General features: G+C 43.8%; 1 protein-coding gene across 1 annotated transcript in view; it reads right to left on the bottom strand.

Moving 5' to 3' along the window:
• Positions 1–319: 319 nt before the first annotated feature.
• Positions 320–25887, bottom strand: part of LOC126068252 (ral guanine nucleotide dissociation stimulator-like) — a 469734-nt gene continuing 444166 nt past the window's right edge. Inside the window, exons 2-5 of the mRNA XM_049870697.1 lie at positions 3874–7447; positions 2867–2947; positions 1025–1218; positions 320–383 (exon numbers count right to left, since the gene is read on the bottom strand). Of these exons, the coding sequence (XP_049726654.1) occupies positions 320–383; positions 1025–1218; positions 2867–2947; positions 3874–4008 (474 nt within the window). The 5' untranslated portion in view covers positions 4009–7447. The remainder of the gene's footprint in view (positions 384–1024; positions 1219–2866; positions 2948–3873; positions 7448–25887) is intronic.

The following is a 25887-nucleotide window of genomic DNA, read 5'->3' as shown; positions in this document are numbered from 1 at the left end:
TCCACCCCGCACCTCCTATTTTGGGCCCCCAATATGGGGGGGGGCAAATGGAAATGTGAGGGGATTGTGCGGGGATGGGTTCTCTCAGGGGCCTCTCTGAGCCCCCAGCCTCCCCTCTGCTCCCCAGAATGCCCAGGTTCCATCCCCAGCTCTCTATGACTGCTTATCTCCTGCAGGAGGTGCTTCTAAACTCATTCCTGTAGTGGAATCCAGATGTGTGGGGTCCAGAGTCTGCCCAGCCCCAATCCAGACACAGGCCCCGTACAGCTTTCACCCTTCTGAATAGACAGGAGCCCCTCTTTGTCCACCCACAGTCCACTCACCCTTTCAGCTGGTCTTGGGGTTCAGCATCCTGGGCAGAATAGGGGTGGTTACATCCATACCTAGAGGTGGTGTGAGGGTGTCACATCTAATGCACTGTGGACACTACTTGCTTAAGATGTCTAATGTTCCTGTCTGACTCCCCGACTAGAATGGAGGTCCAGGAGGGCAGGGCTTCCTACCTGCTTCGTCTACTGAACGATGCTAAGTGCCTAGAACAGTGTCTGCAACAGTAGGGGCTTCATAGACAACTGGTAAATGAGTGACCCCAAGCAGCACCTTCCCAGGTATCTGAGAGTCCTGGGACCCTTCTACCAGCCTCCAAGATCCCCGTTCTGGCAATACCAAGGACAAGGATCCACTAAATGGAATCTCAACCTCCCCTTTACAAATGGGAAATAAGTTTGCTCAAGGGCACACAGTGAGTGAGGGTTGAGGCAGACAGTTTCTTTATGGGGGAGAAGAAAATAATAAATGTGAACATCCCAGACCCTCCAACACCCTTTACCAAAGAGCTGGGCTCTGGTACACACTTTCCATGGCTTGTCCCACGGGGCCCTGACAGTAATTCTAGCTGATTTGTCCTTTATCGCCCCACTTCTCAGTGGAGCAAACAGGCTCTGAGTGGTGAAGTGACATTCTGCAGACTCACAACTGGCAGGGGACAGAGCCTCCACTGGGCTGTGGAGGGCAGGGCGCTCACCTTTGGAGCAGCTGGTCTAGGACCTGCTGGGTGGTGGCGTAGGTTCTATAGGTTCCCAGGAAGATTCTGATGTAGGAGAAGTTACCCTTTAGGAATGCGAGCACCAGGTGCTCCACCAGCTTCTCCAGTGAGCCTGCCTTGAAGGTTTTCATCACCCAGGCCTCATCCAAGTCCTCGTCAGAACCACAGACACACTGGGGTGGGACAGAGGAGGGACATATTGTCAGAGGCAGCCTCATGAACCACCAGGAGGGTCAGGGCCACGGAGCTCAGACCAGGCACTCCCTCTCCCTCAGTGACCTGTGGCAGGAGGTGGGACATGAGTGCCTTCAGCAGAAAACAGGGCTGGGCTTTCCAAGCACATTTGGAGGTGGAGAGATGATTAGAAACATTAGGAACCTGAAGTTATTTTGTTAACTAAGTAACCATGGTATCTCCCTGGAGGAAGAGCAGTGTTCCAGTGAGTCCTCACAAAACACCCCATTCCAGTGATGAGAAAACAGAGGCTTGGTGATGTCTAGTGTTTCCTCAAAGTCACCTGGTCAGCCCCCAGAACTGTCCAACACTAGGGCTCTGCGATGTTCCCTCTGTGCTGCGTAAGGCCTGCTCTGCTCCTGACTCAGAGGGGAACATCTAGTGCAAGCTCACTCCTTCCCGGCTGGGGACAGTGCACAGAGCAAACACACCCATGAGATAAGCAGGACACGGATATTTCTTTCTGTACATCAAAGGGGGTTTTGAGAACCTGAAGCTATGGAATACCCAGATCCAGCCAAGGGTGAGAACCTGGAGATCCTTGGGTGGGAGAAAGACCCCCACAGGATCCAGGATGTGAACAAATGACTCAGAAAGAGTGAAACTGAATGGCCAGCGAAGGACTGAGAAGGGGCTTGGCTTCTCAGGGCCAAAAAGCACCTCAAAGCCACCCTGCAGTTCCATTGGCCACCCTGACAGCAGATTGGCAAAATGGAAAAGAACCCTAAGACCCAGAACTGGCTCGATGTAGGGACACAGCCGTTGTCAAGACTTTTGGGCCATGGGACTGCGACTTTTGTTTTGGGAAGGAGTCTGGCTCTAGTGATCCTAACTTGAAATGTGCACATCCTTCCCCCAGCATGCCACTCCTGGGAGTCTGTCCTGAGTGGGTCTGTGTATGAGGACACATGTAAGCATTCCTGTAGCCCTGCTGAAAGGGCAGCACAAGGAATCAGTCCAGGGCCAGTCTCATGGGTGTGTTTGCTCTGTGCACTGTCCCCAGCCGGGAAGGAGTGAGCTTGCACTAGATGTCACTGTGGGGACTGGTCTCCCTTCTGGAACATTCTGTGGTAAGGACACAGCTCCTGAACTGGATGGGTCACAGGATGTGTTTCTTGAGCTTGCAGTGGCAGAAAAAGATGTGTCATAGCCTGAGCCCTGCACTTTAGGGTAGAAGAAGCCTGCTAAGCATGACAATGTGCGAGGCTGGGAGAAGGTGTGGAAGGACAGCCCAGCCGACTGCTGCCCAGGGCCCTGGGATTGGAAGTTAAACACTAAAACAGCAGCAACATGCAAAAAGACCCATGGGCTTATGTGAAGGGACGACAGTATAAAAAACTCCTTTCTGATATTCTTACAAATATGGGAAAAGAGGCTTTGTAGCTGGCCAGGGCAGGGAGGGCAGTGGCAGGGGGGTAGGAGGACAGGAAACGGTGGTGGTCAATTTCATTGAGAGGGGACTGGGGGCCCTCAAGTGGGAAACTCCTGGGAGAGAACTGGGGGTCTCCAGGGTGCTGTCTGGGCCCCAAGCACCCTCTGGTCATCTAGGGTCCCACCCAGGGACCCAGACCCCTCCCCTGCACTTACCCTGAGCCTACACCAGCCCTTCCTGGACCCCAGCTGGGTGATGCCATTCTCCTTTTCTTTGGGGATCTTCTGCACCTGGTTCTGGAGAGACAGTGGTGGCAGTGGCCCGGGAGGCATCAAGGGCCCCTCTGAGCCACCTCCTTCACTTTCTGCCCCTTCAGGCCCTTGTGCCCCCTGGGCCTTGGAGGAGCTCCCAGTTTCCCATCTGTCACCATGTGATGAGTGGGTCGGCCTAGGGGTGCACCATCCAGCCCTGGCCAAGCCCACGGATAGAAAAATCAACCTTTGAGTTTTGCAGCAGGATCTGGGAGAAGCCGGACTAGCATAGGGTCAGCAGTGGCCCAGGCAATTCCAGTAGTTAGGACTGTGATTTGACTGCCCCACTCAGGCGAGCTGCATCTCAGAGAAGCCCCAGGTGAGAGTGCTGACTCGGTCTGTGACCCTGACAGTCCCTCCCTAAAGCCCTGGTCTGAACTGGGACCTCTGGGCAGGCTTAGGTTCCAGAGAGTTCTATGTGATCAGTGGGATTGGGGCAGGGACTTGAAGGAGGTCTCTGCCTTGATGCCCCAGCTCCCAGTCTCCAAGGCACCCGACCTGATGGATTAGGCCCAGCCACCACCCCATTGCAGGTCAGACCCAGCCCCGTGAACCCAGTGATGGTGAGGGGCTGTGGGGCTGGAGCTTGGGGTTGCCCTCAAGCAACAGCACCATTTTCATCATCCTCATCATCACTTCTCCCCTCCCAAATCTCCCCAGATCACATGGCCCTCCTTCTCTGACTCCCATCCTCCTCCCTTCCAAATGGACCCTGCCTTATCCAACAACTTTCTGTCTCATCAGTTCTGTCCACATTTCCTCCCTGCCCCTGTTTAGCAGGGACCCCATGAGGACAAGGGCTGGCATGGCCTGGGGGCTGGTATGATCTGGGAGAGGGATGTGAGGCTGCCCAGGTGGGATCACAGTGGTGGCCTGGCTTGGACTGGCAGCTCTGGGCCACCCTGTGTTACCTTCGGGTTCCTTTTGGAAAGTGGCCAGAGCCTTCGGGGGTGGGATATGAGACCATGTCTCAGCCTTCGGGACAGGGTCGAACTCCTGGCTTTCTCAAGCTTCGGTTCAACAGGGGATGAGAAACAAGAAAACATGTTCTCAGTTCAAGCGTTTCCACTCAAGTGAGTTGGGTAGGGGGCTTTGTTTACAATGTGGGTGCCTGTTTACCAGGGTTCCAAGTTCTATGTACTCTGGTGTCAAGTAAGTGAGGTCATGTTCTGGGTCCCCTGACCTGGGCCCAACCTCAGATGAGACCTCCCCAAAGTCTCCTCTGGGCTGCTGATTGCTCACCTCTCCCCAGGCCATCTCCATAACTCTACACAGTGACACTAACACAGCCCCCTCCCCTTCCCCCACAGAACCTGGGGAGGGCCTGGGTGCAGCAGACAGAGCTGGGTTCAGACACAGCTCATCCCTCTTAAGCAATGTGCAACCCTAGACAAGTCTTTGTGCTTCTCAGAGCTTCCCCAGTCCCCCACCCCACACAGTGGGCATCAGTCTAGCATCTTCTTCTTAGGGATATCAGCAAGTGTTTGTGAGATAAGAACCCATGGGCTGATGTTGCATTTAGCTAATTAGAGGCAGATTATTCAATAGGCAAGGTAAGTACAGGGCTTACTGGTTACCAGATCATATGTAGTGAACATTTTCATAGTTTTTCACCACATCAAAGACTCTGCTTCTAGGTATGGCTGGCATCTGTCTCTCTCCCAACCCCACAGCACCTTCCTACGGAATCAAAGCCTCTTTTTCAATTTACAATCCCTGATGGGGGCAGATGACCCAGTAAGCAAGGTAAGCACAAGTTTACTTGTGCTTACTTACAAATCTGTAGTGAACAATTTCACATACGCTTCACCACATCAAAGGTGTGGTGTTCACCACACTTACCTTGCCTTTTGGAATATCTGTTCCTGTAGCTAATGCACAAACTCAGAGATGGAAGAATTTCAAGCAGGGGTGGGAAGCAGCATGCATGGAGTACACCTTCAAACAGGGCTGGGTACTGGTGCTGTGATCTTGGGAAAGTCACTTCCCCTCTTGGCCTAACTACACTAGTACCATTTACATCTTCTATTTTTTGAGTGAAGAAAACAAAAATGTTTGATGCACACATACAAGGAAGAAATACTCATAACAATTATAGTCCTCATTTCTGCAACTGATCATGTGGTCATAACTGGTATTTAAAACTACCTTCTTCTACCACCCCTTCTGTTTTCCCTTTACCCTCAGCAAGCACCTCAACTGATTATAGTTCTTTGCCTGGTGGGTGAATCATACCTTCATTTCTGAATGGTCTGGGCTATTAGCAATCATGTCAGAATTGGGTTCCTGTAGTTTTCCATTGCCTTTTATCACAGGGCATGGTAGTACTACATGACGTCCTAAGGAATCTCCTGTATTCCAGAAATCCTCTTCCTTACATTTATCATGCAATATCACTCTGATTTCCCCTTGGTAATCAGGATCAATCACACCAGCCAATATGGTAACCCCTTTCTTTGCCTGCTGATCCAGAGGCCAAGGAGCCCAAAGTGGCTAGGTGGCATTCTTAACTTCCAGTTCGATCAGTGTTTTTCTCCTGCTGGGATCATTCCTCACTTTGAAACTAAGATCCCTAGGGTCTTGGGGATAGGAAGCAAAAATTTTGCAAGTGAGACCCTAGGGGTAATAGTGAATGGTGCCACTTCCGTTTCCATCTCTTGATTCCTGGACCCATGAATCCTGGCTATGGGAGAAACAAGTTTCTGTGGAGGATGGCAGGGCTTTTTTCCAAAATCCTAAGGGTCTGCACTGTGATTCACCAACAGGAGACTGCCAAAGACCCCAAACAGCATCTCTATCTGCCATGGACATTTCCAAAAGCATTGGATATGCCAGATCACATGGCCCAAGTGACAAAGCAGCTTGGACATCAGCCTGAACCTGGTGAAAGGCCTTCCCGTGTTCTGCGCCCCACTCAAAACTACCAGCTTTTCAAGTCACTTGATAAATAGGCTAGAATAGCACACCCAAATGAGGGATATGTTGCCTCCAAAATCCAAAGTGGCCCAACAGGTGCTATGCCTCCTTTTTAGTTGTGGGAGGGGCCAGATACACCAACTTTTCCTTCACTTTGCAAGGAATATCTTGACAAGCCCCATACCACTGGGGCCCTAGAAATTTCACTGAGGTATAGGGAAAATGAATTTTGGTTGGAATAATTTCCCACCCTTTAGCATACAAATGTCTTACCAATAAGTTTAGCGTCATTGATACTTATTTCTTACTAGGTCCAATCAGCATAATGTCATCAATGTAATGGACCAGTGTGGTGTCTTGTGGAAGGGCAAGGAGATCAAGATCTGTGACGGTTACGATTGTGTGTTAACTTGGCTGGGCCATGATTCTCAGTGTTTTGGCAGTCCTGTAATGTTGTGATCACTTCCCTATTGAGATTTAATACGTGATCAGCCCCATGATGGGATCTGCTGTGAGTAGCCAATCAGTTGAAGGGAGCTTCCTTGGGCATGTAGCCTGCATCAAGTGTGGACAGACATTCAAAAGGGCTCGGGGGCTTTTGCTCATTCTGGACTCTGTAGCTGGCTGCCATTTCTCTGACCTCCAGTTCTTGGGACTTGAGCTAGCAGCTTACCTGTGGTCTTCCTGCCAATCTTGAGATTTGCCCATTTTCACAGACTGTGAGCAAGAGCCCTGCTCTCTGGCCTGCCAATCTTGGGTTTACAGCTCCTGTGCCTATGTGAATCAGAGGGCTCTTTCCTGACCCGTGGACTTGGGACATTCCCATCTCTACAACTGCTAGAAATTCAGGCTGGTTTCAGAAGAGGACGTGGAACCAGGGATATCATTGCTGATGTCAGACGGATCCTGGCTGAAAGCAGAGAATACCAGAAGGATGTTTACCTGTATTTTATTGACTATGCAAAGGCATTTGACTGTGTGGATCATAACAAACTATGGATAACACTGCGAAGAATGGGAATTCCAGAACACTTAATTGTGCTCCTGAGGAACCTTTACATAGATCAAGAGGCAGTTGTTCGGACAGTACAAGGGGATACTGATTGGTTTAAAGTCTGGAAAGGTGTGCGTCAGGGTTGTATTCTTTCACCATACCTATTTAATCTGTATGCTGATCAAATAATACAAGAAGCTGGACTATATGAAGAAGAACGTGGCAACAGGATTGGAGGAAGACTGATTAACAACCTGCATTATGCAGATGACACAACCTTGCTTGTTGAAAGTGAAGAGAACTTGGAGCACTTACTGAGGAAGATCAAAGACCACAGCCTTCAGTATGGATTGCACCTCAACATAAAGAAAACAAAAACCCTCACAACTGGACCAATGAGCAACATCATGATAAATGGAGAAAAGATTGAAGTCGTCAAGGATTTCATTTTACTTGGATCCACAATCAACAGCCATGGAAGAAAAGTCAAGAAATCAAAAGACGCATTCCATTGGGCAAATCTGCTGCAAAGGACCTCTTCAAAGTGTTGAAGACCAAAGATGTCACCCTGAAGACTAAGGTGTGCCTGACTCAAGCCATGGTATTTTCAATTGCATCAAATGCATGTGAAAGCTGGACAATGAATAAGGAAGACTGAAGAAGAGTTGATGCTTTTGAATTGTGGTGTTGACGAAGAATATTGAATATACCATGGACTGCCAAAAGAACCAGAATGCTCCTTAGAGGCAAGGATGGCGAGACTGCATCTTACATAATTTGGACATGTTGTCAGGAGGGACCCATCCCTGGAGAAGGACATCATGCTTGGCAGAGTACAGGGTCAGCTGAAAAGAAGAAGACCCTCAATGAGGTGGATTGACACAGTGGCTGCAACAATGAGCTCAAGCATAACAACGATTGTAAGGATAGTGCAGGACTGGCCAGTGTTTCGTTCTGTTGTGCATAGGGTCACTATGAGTTGGAACTGATTCGATGGCACCTAACAACAACACAAAACAACAACTGCATGACCAATACACCTTCAGTTCCCTACCTCATGGCTACAACTCTCCAGCCATACATCCTAATTTACACTGCAGGGAACTTTATCACCTTTCCCTTCCACAAGCTATCACATGGGCCCATTACACTGACTGGACCTAGTAAGGAAGACGTGTCAGTGAATCTGGACTTATTGGTAAAATGGTTGCATGCTATAAAAACAAAATGGTTGCTATGGAGAGGGATACAAGGCGATATAGGACAATACAAGTTAGGTTTTTACTTAGAAAAATAGGGGTAAATATTAAGGTAACCACAAAGAGGTATAACAACGCCATAACTCAAAATAAAAACCAAGAAAAATGTAACGACTCAGCAAACATAAAGTCAAATACTATGAAAACGAGGATCTCACAATTTACAAAGAAAAACGTCTCAGCACAAAAAAGTAAGTGGAAAAATTAAATTGTCAACAACACACATAAAAAGGCATCAAAATGACAACACTAAAACACATACTTATCTATAATTACGCTGAATGTAAATCGACTAAATGCACCAATAAAGAGACAGAGAGTCTCAGACTGGATAAAGAAACACGATCTGTCTATATGCTGCCTACAAGAGACACACCTTAGACTTAGAGACACAAACAAACTAAAACTCAAAGGATGGAAAAAAATATATCAAGCAAACAATAAGCAAAAAAGAAGAGGAGTAGCAATATTAATTTCTGACAAAATAGACTTTAAACTTAAATCCACTACAAAGGATAAAGAAGGACACTACATAATGATAAAAGGGACAGTTGACGAGGAAGATATAACCATATTAAATATTTATGCACCCAATGACAGGGCTGCAAGATACATAAATCAAATTTTAACAGAATTGAAAAGTGAGATAGACACCTCCGCAATTACAGTAGGAGACTTCAACACACCACTTTTGGAGAAGGACAGGACATCCAGTAAGAAGCTCAAAGGAGACACGGAAGGCCTACTTACAACAATCAACCAACCTGTCCTCATTGACTTATACAGAACTCTCTACCCAACTGCTGCAAAGTATACCTTTTTTTCTAGTGCACATGGAATAGTCTCTAGAATAGACCACATATTAGGTCATAAAACAAACCTTTGCAGAATCCAAAACATCGAAATATTACAAAGCATCTTCTCAGACCACAGGGCCATAAAAGTAGAAATCAATAACAGAAAAATTTGGGAAAAGAAATCAAATACTTGGAAACTGAACAATACCCTCCTGAAAAAAGACTGGGTTATAGAAGACATCAAGGAGGGAATAAGGAAATTCATAGACTGGAACGAGAATGAAAATACTTCCTATCAAAACCTCTGGGACACAGCAAAACCAGTGCTCAGAGGCCAATTTATATCGATAAATGCACACATACAAAAAGAAGAAGGAGCCAAAATCAGATAACTGTCCCTACAACTTGAACAAATAGAAAGTGTGCCACAAAAGAATCCATCAGGCACCAAAAGCAAACAAATAATAAAAATTAGAGCTGAACTAAATGAATTAGAGAACAGAAAAACAATTCAAAGAATAAACAAAGCCAAAAGCTGGTTCTTCGAAAAATTAACAAAATTGATAAACCACTGGCCAGACTGACTTAAGAAATACAGGAAAGGAAAAAAATAACCCGAATAAGAAATGAGATGGGCCACATCACAACAGACCCAACTGAAATTAAAAGAATGATATCAGATTATTACAAAAAATTGTACTCTAACAAATTTGCAAACCTAGAAGAAATGGATGAAATCCTACAAAAAACACTACCTACCTAAACTAACACAATCAGAAGTAGAACAACTAAATAGACCCATAACAAAAAATGAGATTGAAACGGTAACCAAAAAACTCCCAACAAAAAAAGCCCTGGCCCGGATGGCTATACTGCAGAGTTCTACCAAACTTTCAGAGAAGAGATAACACCACTACTACTAAAGGTATTTCAAAGCATAGAAAATAAAGGAATACTACCTAACTCATTCTATGAAGCCACCATTTCCCTGATACCAAACCAGGTAAAGACATTACAAAAAAAGAAAATTACAGACCTATATCCCTCATGAACAGAGATGCAAAAACCCTCAAGAAAACTCTAGCCAATAGAATTCAACAACACATCAAAAAATTAATCCACCATGACCAAGTGGGATTTAATATGAGAAAAACCATTAATGTAATCTACCATGTAAATAAAACGAAAGACAAAAACCACATGATCTTATCAATTGATGCAGAAAAGGCATTTGACAAAGTCCAACACCCATTTATGATAAAAACTCTCACCAAAATAGGAATTGAAGGAAAATTCCTCAACATAATAAAGGGCATCTATACAAAGCCAACAGCCAACATCACTCTAAATGGAGAGAGCCTGAAAGCATTTCCCTTGAGAACGGGAACCAGACAAGGATGCCCTTTATCACAGCTCTTATTCAACATTGTGCTAGAGGTCCTAGCCAGAGCAATTAGGCTAGACAAAGAAATAAAGGGCATCTGGATTGGCAAGGAGGAAGTCAAATTATCTCTATTTGCAGATGACATGATCTTAGACACAGAAAACCCTAAGGAATCCTCCAGAAAACTACTGAAACTAATAGAAGAGTTTGGCAGAGTCTCAGGTTATAACATAAACATACAAAAATCACTTGGATTCCTCTACATCAACAAAAAGAACATCGAAGAGGAAATAACCAAATCAATACCATTCACAGTAGCCCCCAAGAAGATAAAATACTTAGGAATAAATCTTACCAAAGATGTAAAAGACCTATACAAAGAAAACTACAAAGTACTACTACAAGAAACTAAAAAGAAGGACCTACTTAAGTGGAAAAACATACCTTGCTCATGGATAGGAAGACTTAACATAGTAAAAATGTCTATTCTACCAAAAGCCATCTATACATACAATGCACTTCCTATCCAAATTCCAATGTCATTTTTTAATGTGATGGAGAAACAAATCACCAACTTCATATGGAAGGGAAAGAAGCCCCGGATAAGCAAAGCATTACTGAAAAAGAAGAAGAAAGTGGGAGGCCTCACTCTACCTGATTTCAGAACCTATTATACAGCCACAGTAGTCAAAACAGCCTGGAACTGGTACAACAAAAGACACATAGACCAATGGAACAGAATTGAGAATCCAGATATAAATCCATCCACGTATGAGCAGCTGATTTTTGACAAAGGCCCGGTGTCAGTTAATTGGGGAAAAGATAGTCTTTTTAACAAATGGTGCTAGCATAACTGGATATCCATTTGCAAAAAAATGAAACAGGACCCATACGTCACACCAAGCACAAAAACTAACTCCAAGTGGATCAAAGACCTAAACATAAAGACTAAAACGATAAAGATCATGGAAGAAAAAACAGGGACAACGTTAGGAGCCCTAATACAAGGCATAAACAGAATACAAAACATTACCAAAAATGACGAAGAGAAACCAGATAACTGGGAGCTCCTAAAAATCAAACACCTATGCTCATCTAAAGACTTCACCAAAAGAGTAAAAAGACCACCTACAGACTGGGAAAGAATTTTCAGCTATGACATCTCCGACCAGCGCCTGATCTCTAAAATCTATACGATAATGTCAAAACTCAACCACAAAAAGACAAACAACCCAATCAAGAAGTGCACAAAGGATATGAACACACACTTCACTAAAGAAGATATTCAGGCAGCTAACAGATACATGAGAAAATGCTCTCGATTATTAGCCATTAGAGAAATGCAAATTAAAACTACGATGAGATTCCATCTCACTCCAACAAGGCTGGCATTAATCCAAAAAACACAAAATAATAAATGTTGGAGAGGCTGCAGAGAGATTGGAACTCTTATACACTGCTGTTGGGAATGTAAAATGGTACAACCACTTTGGAAATATATCTGGCGTTACCTTAAACAGTTAGAAATAGAACTACCATACAACCCAGAAATCCCACTCCTCGGAATATACCCTAGAGAAATAAGAGCCTTCACACAAGCAGATATATGCACACCCATGTTTATTGCAGCTCTGTTTACAATAGCAAAAAGCTGGAAGCAACCAAGGTGTCCATCAACGGATGAATGGTTAAATAAATTGTGGTATATTCACACACTGGAATACTACGCATCGATAAAGAACAGTGAGGAATCTGTGAAACATTTCATAACATAGAGGAACCTGGAAGGCATTATACTGAGCGAAATTAGTCAGAGGCAAAAGGACAAATATTGGATAAGACCACTATTATAAGATCTTGAGAAATAGTATAAACTGAGAAGAACACATACTTTTGTGGTTACGGGGCGGGGGAGGGAGGGAGGGTGGTAGAGGGTATTTTACTGATTAGTTAGTAGATAAGAACTGCTTTAGGTGAAGGGAAGGACAATACTCAATACATGGAAGGTCAACTCAACTGGACTGGACCAAAAGCAAAGAAGTTTCCGGGATAAAATGAATGCTTCAAAGGTCAGCGGAGCAAGGGCGGGGGTTTGGGGACCATGGTTTAAGGGGACTTCTAAGTCAATTGGCAAAATAATTCTATTATGAAAACATTCTGCATCCCACTTTGAAATGTGGGGTCTGGGGTCTTAAATGCTAACAAGCGGCCATCTAAGATGCATCAATTGGTTTCAACCCACCTGGATCAAAGGAGAATGAAGAACACCAAGGTCACACGACAACTAAGAGCCCAAGAGACAGAAAGGGCCACATGAACCAGAGACCTACATCATCCCGAGACCAGAAGAACTAGTTGGTGCCCGGCTACAACCGATGACTGCCCTGACAGGAAGCACAACAGAGAATCCCTGAGGGAGCAGGAGATCAGTGGGATGCAGACCCCAAATTCTCACAAAAAGACCATACTTAATGGTCTGACTGAGACTAGAGGAATCCCGGCCGTCATGGTTCCCAAACCTTCTGTTGGCCCAGGAGAGGAACCATTTCCAAAGACAACTCATCAGACATGAAAGGGACTGGACAGTGGGTAGGAGAGAGATGCTGATGAAGAGTGAGCTATTTGTATCAGGTGGACACTTGAGACTGTGTTGGCATCTCCTGTCTAGAGGGGGGATGGGAGGATAGAGAGTTGGAAGCTGGCAAAATTGTCAGGAGAGACTGGAAGGGCTGACTCATTAGGGGGAGAGCAAATGGGAGTACGGAGTAAGGTGTATATAAACTTATATGTGAGAGACTGACTTGATTTGTAAACGTTCACTTGAAGCTCAATAAAAGTTAAAAAAAAAAATGGTTGCATGCCATAGGGTGGGAAATTAATCCCACAAAAATTCAGGGATTATTCTAGGCCTGAAATTTCTAGGGGTCCAGTTATGTGGGGCATGTTGAGATATTCCTTCTGTCTTCCTTATTCATTGTACAGCTTTGGCATGCATTGAGGCCACTAAAAATATCATGGCATGGTTTAGGCACACCTTAGTCCTCAAAGTGTTATCTTTGCTTTTTAATGCTTTAAAGAGGTGTTTTGCAGAAGGTCTGAGTACAAATGACAATAAAAAAAAAAAAAAAAGACTTAAAAACAACAGGCTATCTCTAGCTTGTCAGGGAACACTAGGTGTTAGATGCTGGTCATCAGGTCCAACCTCGAGATGAAAGAGGACAGAAAGTGGCCAACACAGGAGCCTCATGGCCTCTGTCCCAACCCCGGGCTGGGTTGCTCTACCTCACTGATCACCATCGAGTGATTCCCCTGAGGTCCCCTTACTCAGTGGTCTTTGGGTACTGAAAGCTCAGCTCTGTTTCATTGTTTCAGTTACGCCAAGAAGGAAAATTTCTTAGTCTTTCTCCCTTCATATGCCTCAAATACTGCTTTAGTTTTCTTTTCCACATTGTCTTTCTCCCCTCCTTCCTCTCTCTTTTAGCTCAGCACACATACAGGCACCCCCACTTTTTCAGTCCATCTTCGCATAGAATAACCCCACCCAGAGGCCTTATGACTACAGCCGAGCCCATGTTCACAGGCAACAAGTGATGATGAAAAACAAAGTCCCTCAATGTTGGAACTGTTTTACTGCTCAGCAGTCTGTTTAGAAGGGATGGGGGTCTCATGTCGGGGCAGTCCTTACTTTCCTGAACCTTCCTGACCATTGGGCCACACTTCAGTGATGGAGTGTGGGCAGTGGTCCCTGAACGAACTTGACCACTTTATTTCCTGACACGGGCCACAGCATAAGGGAAGCTGGAACTGCAGCTCCTCTGCAGACTTGGAGAGCTTGTCTAATTCCCTGTGACTTGTCAGTCTTTCCCCCTCCCACAGGAGTTTTCTCTCACAAACTGAACTCCCTCACTGAGGTAAATACATTTTCCTTCTACATCTGACTATACTGGAAAATATACACAGAATGGAAAAGACCACGCAGTTCCTTCCCATATAAGCCTGTGTGTGAATGGGTCTGGCAAGAAAGAAGACAAAGTTTAGCTTTCCTTACATGTGGGCTCTAGGTACAGGGTTTTATAGGTACTGGATCTGGATCTCAAACACAAATTACTGCAAGCCAAATACCTGTGGCATACGCATTTCATAGTAAGCACCACAGATCATCACTTCTCCATGGTCCTGGTTTCCCCTTGTTAGATTCCACTCACAGATGGCCATGACTTATGGAAGCATTTTGGCTCAAGCCTGACAAGCAGGTACTGATGTTGGGATGGCAGAAAAACAGCCTCATCTTGGAGCAGGATGGATGGGACCTGGCATGATGTGGAAGGCCAGACCCATGACTCTTCTTCCATTCTACCCCATGCCCACTAGAGTGCTTACCTGGTGTAGCAGAAGGCCCATATGCAGAGGGGGAACCAAAATATTTCATAACCAGAGATCACTGGCATTACTGACTCTCTGCCACAGCAGCTAGGGGAGAATCCCAAAGGCTCCTTATTGCTCCAAGCATTAACCCTTCAGTTGCTGAATCAAGGCAGTGGTCTAGGATGTCTTGGGGGAGGGCTGGGATTTCCTGCATGTTGGTGGGGGACTTGGGGGACTAGGGGTAGTGATAACTTACAAGTGGCATGGAAATATTTTAACAGCTGGTTTGGCTGTATTCTTGTGTTTCAGCTGAATTAATAGCTGTGCACTAGGTCAAGGTTGGTGGTCACAGACGTTACTGCCCACTATGTGGCAATTCCCAGGTTATCCTGAAAGCTGAAACACACAACTTAGGCTCACTTAATAAGATATACCCGTTCAGAAATTTTAAGCTAAAACAAGAGCTGCAAAGAGCAAGGATGGCAGAGAATGGATTTGGGCGCTGTCTGTAGGAGAAGGCTCTCTTTGCTGTTCTGGGGGAAGATCCTTTTCTCAGCCTCTGTAGCCCCAGTGTTCCTTGGTTCCTTGGCAATCTTCATGTGGCATCTATCCTCCCTCCATCTGTGCTTGCTTCTAAGTCTAATCAGCTTTGTAAGAGTCTAATCTACTCTTTTCATAACTCAGAAGTGATTAGGCTTAAGCCACGCCCTACACTGACACAGCTTCATTAACAAGAAAACCCTATTCCCAAAAGAATTACACCCACAGGTATAAGGTTAGGATTCCAACACATATTTTGGGGGACACAATTCAATCTCTAACCCATGACCAAGCCCAAAGTCAGTAGAATAAGGAGATATACTCCACCCAGAGAGGTCATGACAGGAGAAGGGAGGGAAGAGTTAGAGACAGATAAAGCACTCTATGACAATGTAATTCCACTTATCATTTTTAAAACTAAAGTAGAACATAGTGAAGAGCTCATTGAAAGTCCTTTTCCCATTAGTAATAAGTCTACAATATTAATAACATCAACAACAGTGCAACAACTAAAATACTTAAGCAAATAGTAAATGCCAGGCCCTGTTCTAAGCATCTTAGAGATATAAATTTATTTAATCCTCAATGCAAAATAGTATCTGTGAGGATGAATTATTATTCCCACCTTAAAGGTGAAGGAACCAAGGCCCAGAGAGGTTAAGTCACTTTGCTAAACTCACACAGCATAGTGGTACAGCTGGGATGTAGTCCCAGAGAGTTGTTTCCAGAGTCTAAACCCCTAGCCACTAGGTTATACTACCTCTCCCACAATTAGTACTGTATTTTATTTCCCTTTGAGGCTTTCCAAGAATTTGAATCATCTGTCTACATCAGGCAAGCAAATTTTATTCCATAACACAGCCTACGATCTCACATGATCTAGCCCCTGCATACCTCTTTGGCTTCATCTGAAATCCCTTTCTCTTTCACTCCAGCCACACTGTCCTTTCTGTTCCTGAACAACTAAGCTTGTCCCCACCTTAAGGACTTTGTACTTGCTGGTTTTTCTGTCCAGGATACTCTTTTCCCCAAATCATGTTATTATTCAAGTCTCAGCTTAAATGTAATGTTCCCCAGAGCGGTCTTCTCCTACCACCCTACCAAAGCAGCTTGCTCCCATCTTAGTCTTAGCAATTCTTTCTCTCATCACATTTTTTCACTTTTACTCATAGCTCTATGGCTATCTGAAATTATCCTTTTATCTGTTTATACATTCATTGCCTATCTCCTTTCTTCTAGAATATAAACCCCGTGAGGGAAGAGATTTTTATCTATCCTGCTTATGGCTGTATTCTCAGTCATTACGTAAGATAATTCATGGACATAACAGGTACTCAGTAAACATCTGTTGGGTAAATGAATGAAATTCTCACTTTGCACTGACACTAAGCAGGCTTTCCAGAAGCGCCCAATCGCCAGATCTCCCTCTTCTGTCTTCTGGTACAAAAAAGTCTGGAGATGTCTAAACCATACAGAGGCAGAAAGGTGCTACCGAAGCCAAATTTTATTTCCAAGCAGACATCATCTTTGAGTCCTAGTCATTGTGGTTAGAAGCAAGTGAGGTCATCCATTCAATCCAAGAAGAAAGGTCAGAGGGAAAATAGTCACAGAAGACGCTGAACAGATGTAAAGAGTTGGCATCCAGAACTTTGGCTTTGCAATGATCCTTTATTGTACTGAATGAAGTTGGAAAAATCTGAGCCTGTCTAGATAAAGATGCTACTTCCATTATCTAGGTTTGAATTAGAGCTGGGTAGATGAGCCATGTGGCGAAGATTAGGGCTCAGTGCCAAGTGCCCAATCTTCACTAAGCTGCGAGCACCTCATTGCTCCATAACCTCCACTTCATGGGCTAGGTGTTTGTCCTTTTGATAAGTTGTGTGGGAGGAACTGGACTGAGTTGGCTTCTGTTTTCTCAGGAAACCATCTAGGGGACTGAGCTGGGGGATAAATCACCAAACTTCTGAGCATAGTTTTAACCACAATCGTAGTGTCTCTGCTGACTACAAGACATCCCAGACTGTGTCCCAAGACTGTTGGCTGGTGATCTGGATGCCAGCATTCTCCATCTTTCATCCCAGGCAGATAGGAAATGCTGCTTCCTTTCTGGGAAGCAGATTTGGTGGGTTAGTTTAGACTAAACATCTGCAAATTGTTTATTTGATGAATATGTACTTAATTTCCTGCAGAGAACAGATTCATCTACTTTCGAAGATGGCCAGGATGGGGGAGGGGAAAGGGATATTTGTGGGCCAAAAATCTATGTCACTAGGAGAGCTTCCATCCAGTGGAAGAGGCTTGGGAATCAATGGCTGGATACCCAGACTGAAGAAACCCAGACAAGATACCTTACATCCAGAAAAGGAATTTTAAACAACAGTTCAGGTTTCTCATGGAATCTAAGGAATGCTGCTGACATTAGCAGGCATTCATCTCTGTTTCTAGACTCATTTTTAAAATTTTAGATGAAAATTTTTCCTAAATCTTTTTACTGAAATATGAATATGTAAAGTGCACATCCTAAGTGCACAGCTCCATAAATTTTCACAAACTAAACACAGCAATGTAACCAGCACCAGATCAAGAAACAGAGCATTGCCAGCACCTCAGAAGCTCCCACTCCTCCACTTATTATTCCCCAAGGCTAGCCACAGTCCTGACATCTAACAACACACATTAATTTTGATTGTTTTTTACACTTTCTTTATTCAGCATTGTACTTATGAGATTCATTAATGTCATCCATATGTCACAGTAATTCATTCATTCTTACCGCTGTGGAGTATTCCGTTCTGTGAATATACCACAATTTAGTTATTCAGACTGCTAATGTTGGGCATTTGAGTTGTTTCCCATTTGGGACTATTTAAAATAGTGCTTCAGGAAACATTCCAGCACATATATCTTGGACGAAATCTGTATGTTGTGAATATACACGGAATAGGGTTTCTGCGTTACATGGCAAGTGTGCGTTTGTAAGAAACTGCTGCTGTTTTCCAAAGTGGTTGTACCACTTTACATTTCAACTAGCAGTGAGTTCCAGTTGCTCCATATTTTTACCAACACTTGGTATTGTCTGCCCTCATTTGAGCAATTCTAGTGGGTACACAGTGGAATCTAAGCTCATTTTTACTGTACTTCTCCTTTACTCCTTTCTGTTGTCTCTTTCTGCAAATGGCCTTTCTCGGCTCTCCATCTCCACCTAGAAGAGACCATGACTTCACTCCCACTTCCTGAGAGGTCTTTCCAAAGACCAGTACAGTCACAAATAGAAATCTCTTAGTGCAATTCCAAAATAAGAGAAAGTATATCTGAGCCAATCATCTATAGCAAGGCTACATCATATTATATAAACAAGGTTCCTGGGACTGCACAGCTGGTATCAAATGGATGCCTGATTCCCTGAAAAGTGGATGAGGAAGAAACCCCAAAAGGCATCCTTTTTATGACCCTTAGACCATCCAAACAAATGCCCTATGAGACTTCTCAACAAAAGAAGGAAAATTTCACTCAGTCATTTAACAAATATTTATTGAGCTTCTACTACGTGCCAGGCATTGTTTTTGGTGCTGAAATACAGCAATGAACAACAGTGACAAAGTCTCTCTCCCTTTTTCCTTTGTCTATTTCCGCATTAAGGGACTACACACAATGCAAATACTTTAACGACAAGCACGTTTTTAAAAGTACGTGTAGGAGGCACCCTGAGATTCCTTAGGAACATGTCTTTATTTTCTCCAACAAAATGCTGCCAGTGGATGTGCCAAGCTCATGTTGAGAGTATGCCTAGTGTAGTGGGTATATATTCAGGCTCGTATAATCCTGGAATGGGAGCTTTACATATAAGGACTTACTCTAAAATTAATTTTTCAAGTACACTCAGTCCCTAGAGTGAGTGGGGCAAAGAGTTCTAAGTATCAATGTTACAGTTAAATTGTAAGAACGGGAGCTGGTAGTAAGATTCAGGAATATAGTACAGCTGTTAGCTTTAGGAATACACAACGCTAAGGTACTATACCTAGTATTAGCTTTAGAAATACACAATGCTAAGGTACTATACCTAGTACTATACCTAGTACCTTAGCGTTGTGTATTTCTATGAGAAATTGTCCAAAGACAGCAGTGGGTCTATAAGGAACTTGAGTTCAGTGTCGTGATCTGGTACTACTTTTCAAGAAGGCAGTTCGGCAACACGTATCAAGGTCCTTCACAACGTTCATATCTTTTAACATAATTTCACTTTTTGCAATCTAGAACAAGGAAATAATCCTTATGAGGAGAAATGACATCATACCCACCCACACTCTCTTTGGTTTCACTCCTCTTGACAGAGGTGTAACTAAGGTATCGCAAGTAGGACGTGTACCCTGAGTACTGCTTGAGGAAGGGCTCTAATGAGCAGTTTCTATTGGCCATCGAAGTTTCCATTGCCAGCTGTGAGATCATTCAGCAATTTAAAACTAATTGCCATAGGCACTCATTTTTCTAGACAGGCCCCTACTCTTGGATGCTGAGATAGAGTCATTCTTGGCTAATTTGATGGCACTTATTACAAGCAGGCTAAAGACAAAAGGTTAGAGCGCCTTAGGAAGTCAATTGAAAGAATATGCCTTTCTCATTTGAGTCTACCTTCTGTGTTTTTTTGGGAAAAAATTGTCACCTGCTGTGATGAAGTGTGCTTTCCATTAGATGAACTGGGAGGAAGCTGGCTAAAGCTCTTTAGGTGGATAGGTTCAACTCGACTGTAAACATCCTTTCTTCCTCAGGGTCATAAGACCCTTCCAACCTCCCTTTGGAACCTTTCACTCAGGCATGACAAGTGTCTATTATCATCTGACTAAATCTGAGGCACTAGATTTAAAAGACACAGAGACAGGGCTGGAAGGTGGAGTGTGGGTAAGTGTGAGAAACTGTTCACACAGAACACCCTTGTTCTCCAAACGGTATTGCCAATCATGCTACTTGATGGCTCCAGGGGCCTCAAATCATCCCCTGTGCTGCTTCTTCACAGCTTGACTAAAATATTTTTATGTCCAAATACATTTCTACTTCAATCTCTTAGCTCTCCTCCAACTTCCCAGCGAAGTGTGGCAATTCTTACTTGCGGGCACATAAAGTTTATCCCAAGCTTCAAGGAGGTTTAAAGTTTTAGGGTCTCTTCCTAAAACTTTGTCACTTAAGTGTCCACACTGGTAGACCAGCATAACATTAGAGCTTAGGATTGACTGAGGTGAGTGTTCAATTAAAGAGAAACAAGCAGAAATATTGAGGAGATTCAGAACTGTTGCCAGAGTCTCTATGCCTTTAATTAAATAAGGTTCTTGCCTCTCACTGGTCAAGAATGAGCAGGTAAGGCACACCAGCAAAGCTTTACTGAAGAGGCTTGCAAGCAGAGGTAAGGAAGGCCTAGGCAATGCTTACCGCCCGTCTCACAGAACGAAGGACTTGCACGGGCTTTTAAATACTTCAGTGTGAAAAAGATTCATGTTTATTCAGAGGCACAGGTGGGGTTTTCTGGTAACTAGCCAGTTTTGGGTGGGGATAGGTTACCGAAGGTGCACACGCAGCTACTTTCTAAGACGGCTCTTGTCCCACAGGCCTCTGGAATTCATAGTAGGACTTATGGGGTGTCATGCCTGTGCAGTCTCTCACTCTGAGTTCGATTCCCCAGCTGCGGCTGCCTCCCTTCACAGCCCCTGGTGAAAGGTCACACAGGGGTCACAGGTGGATGTTCGACGCATGTCTCTGGGGTTCATTTCATCTGGTTGCTTCTGAGAGACAACTTTAAAGAAGTTCGTGGGCTAGTTTCTGATACCTGCCCCATTGTTCTGGGGAATGTCTTTGTTTGTGTGCCCTGGCCCATTTCCTGTTACTCTGTCACTTTGTTTATGTGAATTGCAGATGTGGGGGCCCCTCTGTTCTCTTATATCTTTGGATCCAGAAGTACAAGGAATGACAAAACACTCTTGTCGACTCCAGTAAACAACCAGGAACTCACATCAAGAAAGGCATCTTGTCTCCCACCAGTACCCACAGGAGCTATATGGAAGACAATGGACATTCGTACATTGGACAGAGCTTTCAAAGCAGCCCTCTCATACTTCTTGGCAGCATTCTCTGGGCTCACCAGTGTGGTAATACGGCAGACAGGAGGGCCGCCACAAAGCTATGCTGGTCAGGACTATATAACCCCTTCTGGAAGATCTCAGGTTGCTGCTGAGAATCAGAAAATAACTAAGTGATATGCTTCCTTCTTTCTGCACCCTGGCCAACTTCTCCATCTACCACAGAACTCACAACTTGAACATACACAACACCCTCCAGGGCTTATCCCCTAGGATGTTCTACCCCACAAATTTAACTCATATATGCTCTTTGCAGGCTTGTCAGTGAGTCACGAAAAATAGGGTTTGGAGAAAAGTACGTGGAGCTGCAACAGACTCTCAGGGTTGGAAGCAACCTCAATAGTGTTGAGCACATAATATGTACTCAATAAAAAAAATTTTTTTTGTTTTTTTTTTTGATCTCTTCTTCTAGTTCACAATGTACCTGAGGTGTAAATCATTCTGGACAACTCTGCTAGAATCTTCTTTTCTTATAATGAACATAAATACATTTCTCTGAGCCATGAGTCAAGAACTGACTTGATGGCAACTGGTTACTGCTTAGCTTCCTCTTATTATATTTACTCCTGGAGCCTTTACAGAACAACATTTATCTCTTTTTGCACGTAAAACATTCAAAAGCAGCCATTTCGTTTCCTAAATATTCAATATAACGATCCCCAAGTTTTTAACCAATCTGTTTATGGCCTGATTTTGAGGCCTTCATCATCCTGTTTACTCCCTGTAAATACACTCTTGTCTTTCTCCCTCCTGAAAGGTAACCAGGAATTGAACACTATGCTGTGTGGGGAGGGGGTGGGGGGAAGGAGGCAGCAGCTAAGTCTTCACTAAAATACACTTTCTCCTTCTTCCATAGTAGTTGGGTGCATGGCTACTCAGCTAGAGATGACATTTCCCAGCCTCCCTTGCAGCTAGATATTGTCATGGAGCATAAGAGAATGAGCAGAAACATATATCCACTAGTGAATACCTGTTGCCATCAAGTTGATTCCAACTCATAGCGACCCTATAGGACAAAGTAGAACTGCCCATAGGGTTTCCAAGAAGCAGCTGGTGGATTCAAACTGCCAATCTTTTGGTTAGCAGCCAATCTCTTAATAACTATGGTTTAAAACCACTGCCGCTGAGTCGATTCCGACTCATAGCAACCCTAGAGGACAGAGTAGAGCTGCCCCATAGAGTTTCCAAGGAGCGCCTGGCGGATTCGAACTACCGACCTTTTGGTTGGCAGCCATAGCACTTAACCACTTAAACTATGGTTTAGCAGTCTCATTTTCTAGTCATCTCAGGAGTTTAGATATATTTCTGAACTCGTTTTAGACTATCTACGAGATTTTCTATAATCTCTTCACCAGTTTGGATCTTAGTCTCTCAGTATTCCCATTCCAGAGTCTTAAGAAAAAGTCCAATTGGGCCAGCTCAGCCAACAGAGTCATAGGTCGGGTGTCCACTCTGGTTCAACCATCTGTGGCCAAGACGACAGAATCTTGAGATAAAACTATGACAGCCTAAATTCACGTCTTCGAGTGATGATGAGAAGCAACTTCAGATAAACGCACGGGGCTAAGCATGAACTCCTAGTCACATAGAGTTTCTGGAACTGCAAAGTCAAGGACCAGATCTTAGGTTACGCATCCATACCTAAGCACTGACAACTGAGGATCCAGTGTGCAAAACTGCCCTGCTCACTTGTGGTAAATCATTATAGTGGTGGCCTCCAGTGAACAAAACCTCCTGGTGTTTGCACCCTTGTGTAGCCCCCTCCCACACTGACTCTAGACTTGATCATGTGACTTGCTTTGGCCAATGAGACATTAGCAAAATGATGCCAGCAGAGGCTTGATTAGTGCTTGCATATTGGGGCTTGTCCTCTTGAAACATTCCTTCTTGGAAGCTAAATGCCATGGTATGAAGAAACTTGGGCTACATTGCCAAATGGTGAGAGGTATTAGAGGATGAGAGGCCATCTTAGATGTCCTAGTCCCAGCCGGGCTTCCAGCTAAATGTAGCCCATGAGTGACCTCAGCTACACCATGCGGAACAAAACCACTCAGTTGATACCAGTCAGTCCACAAAATCATGAAAAGTAATAAATTGCTGTTGTTTTAGGTCACAAAGATTTATGGTATTTTATAAAATAAATTCTTTAGATAACTGAACTTTTCTACATAACTGGAATACCTCCCCTCTCTAAAATCTCCTTGACTACAAAACCCATCTGGAAATCCAGGTGTCTGGCCCAGGACTCTTGGAGAAAATGTTGACAGTGGAAATGTAGCCAAAGGACCCTCGAAATGGGATCCTGAGATGTCTTCCTTTCCTCCTGTCTTCCTGAAAACAAATCCTGAAAAATAAAAAAGAAATCCTTAAACAAGGCATAAGAATGTTCCATAACTAGCCAGGTAAGACCAAGTTCTCAAACAGTGCCCCGCACTTCCCTGTTACATAATTTCTTTCCTCCTCAATAAATACATCAACATTAAGGAAAGGCTGTGACTCTTTCTAGTTCTCCTGAAACACCAAGAAAGAAAACTCTCATTGAATGTCTCCTGTTCTCTTGATCAGTTTCCTGTGAGCTGGCCCAATGTATGGTGGGTTGTACGGCCTTAAAGCTAAAGAAAAAAAAAAAAAATTCTGGTTAATACCAGAGAGATTACCCAGAGAGAGAAAATTCACCATCTCCTGAGGTCATTAAAAACAGTGGGTACGATGTCTCAGGAGTCCCTGGGTGGTGCAAACAATTAAGTGCTTGACTGCTAACTGAAAGACTGGCAGTTCAAACCCACTCAGAGGTACCTTGAAAGATAGGCCTGGTGATCTGCTTCAGAAAGGCCACAGTCTTGAAAACCCTGTGGAGAACAGTTTTACTCTGCATATACTGGGTCATCATGAGTCGCAGTTTCACACGACATCCCCGTTAATTGGCCTAATAACATGTTTAGTGCTTCTTTTCTACCTCCTGGTTCCTTGCATAGTGCCTGGGTTCTTAAAAGCTTGCAAGTGGTCATCCAAGGCACAACAATTGGTCTCTATTCGCCTGGAGCAACAGAGGAAGAAGGAGAATAAGGAACAGGAGGAGATATGGAATGTGTTGCTAATTGGCTCCATGAATAACTGGTGCGGCAGTGGTTAAGAGCTCAGCTGCTAACCAAAAAGGTTGGCAGTTGAAATCTACCAGTCACTCCTTGGAAACCCTATGAGGCAGTTCTACTCTGTCCTACAGGGTTGCTATCAGTCAGAATAGACTTGAGGGCATCAGGGTTGTTTTTTTTTTTTTTTTGGTTGCCATGAGACCATAAGAACTGGATGGTACCCAGCTACTATGACCAAACATTTTGAGCAAAAAATCTATAGAAGAATCCTGATCAAAACAGGGTAAATGCACGAAAAAAAAAGTTACCATTGAGTTGATTCCGACTCATAGTGACCCTATAGGACAGAGTAGAACTGCCCCATACGGTTTCCAAGGACCACCTGGTAGATTTGAACCACAGACATTTTGGTTAGCAGCAAAGAATTTAAAATTTAAAATGCAGAAAAGAATTTAAAATTCTCATGGAATCCAGACTTTCTGGAGCCATGGAGGCTGAATGAATCCCTGAAACTAATGCTCCGAGATAATCTTTAAACCTTAAACCAAAAAAAATCTCCTGAATTCTTCCTAAAACTAAACAATAGTCTAGCTTAACTAGTAAAAAAATGTCTGCTTTGAGCATTGTGCTCTTTGAAGGACTATATGGGATCAAAGTAACAACAGCAACTCAAAAGATTAGATAGGAACTTTAGGGGGCAGTGAGTTTATGTTAATGTGGAACGAACAACTCAGAAACGAAAAGAAGAGTGAGAAGAGTTACATAACTTGAAGAATGTAATCAATGTTACTGAATTGTGGTGAATGGGTGTATGTTTTGCTGTATATATTCTCAACAACAACATAAAATTTAAAAAATGATATTGTGGTCCCAGGAAGTATGGATGGGGCACAGTGACCATATCAGGCATGGTAGATCGGTGTTGTTACAGTCATTCTACTTTTGTAAAAACAAATACACCCTATGCAATAATAGGGGGGAAAAACAAGAATGTAACCAATGTCATTAAGTAGTATGTGTGAAACCTGTTGAATTGGAATCACCAAAAATATATTATTTAAAAAATAAATCTCTTTTGTTTTTAAGCACCAAAATTTGAGGTTATTACTACAGCAGAATCTAGCCCATCCTAGCTAACACCCTCTCCCTCCCATGATCTGTGCCATCTGTGCTTTTGATGAGTAAACCTTATATCTCATCCAATGGACGGAAAACAACAGGCTCCATGTGCAAAAAGAAGGCTCCGCTGTTTTGTTTATTTCTTAATGAATTCAGGCTATTTCCTAATGATTAGTGCTTCACCTCTCCTGGAAACAATTTATCCTTTAAGTAATTTATTCTAGATTCTCACCTGAGGGCCATAGCAAGCTCTATAGTCTTTCTTCTTCCCCTTTCTGAAAAATATACTTCTCTGTCTCTAGTTTTCAGGCATCTCTCTTTTTAATTCCACAAG

This window comes from Elephas maximus, chromosome 27 (assembly GCF_024166365.1).
Source record: "Elephas maximus indicus isolate mEleMax1 chromosome 27, mEleMax1 primary haplotype, whole genome shotgun sequence".
Classification (NCBI taxonomy): Eukaryota; Metazoa; Chordata; class Mammalia; order Proboscidea; family Elephantidae; genus Elephas; species Elephas maximus.
The sequence above is the reverse complement of the archived record's forward strand: the minus strand, read 5'-3'. Positions and strand labels throughout refer to the sequence as shown.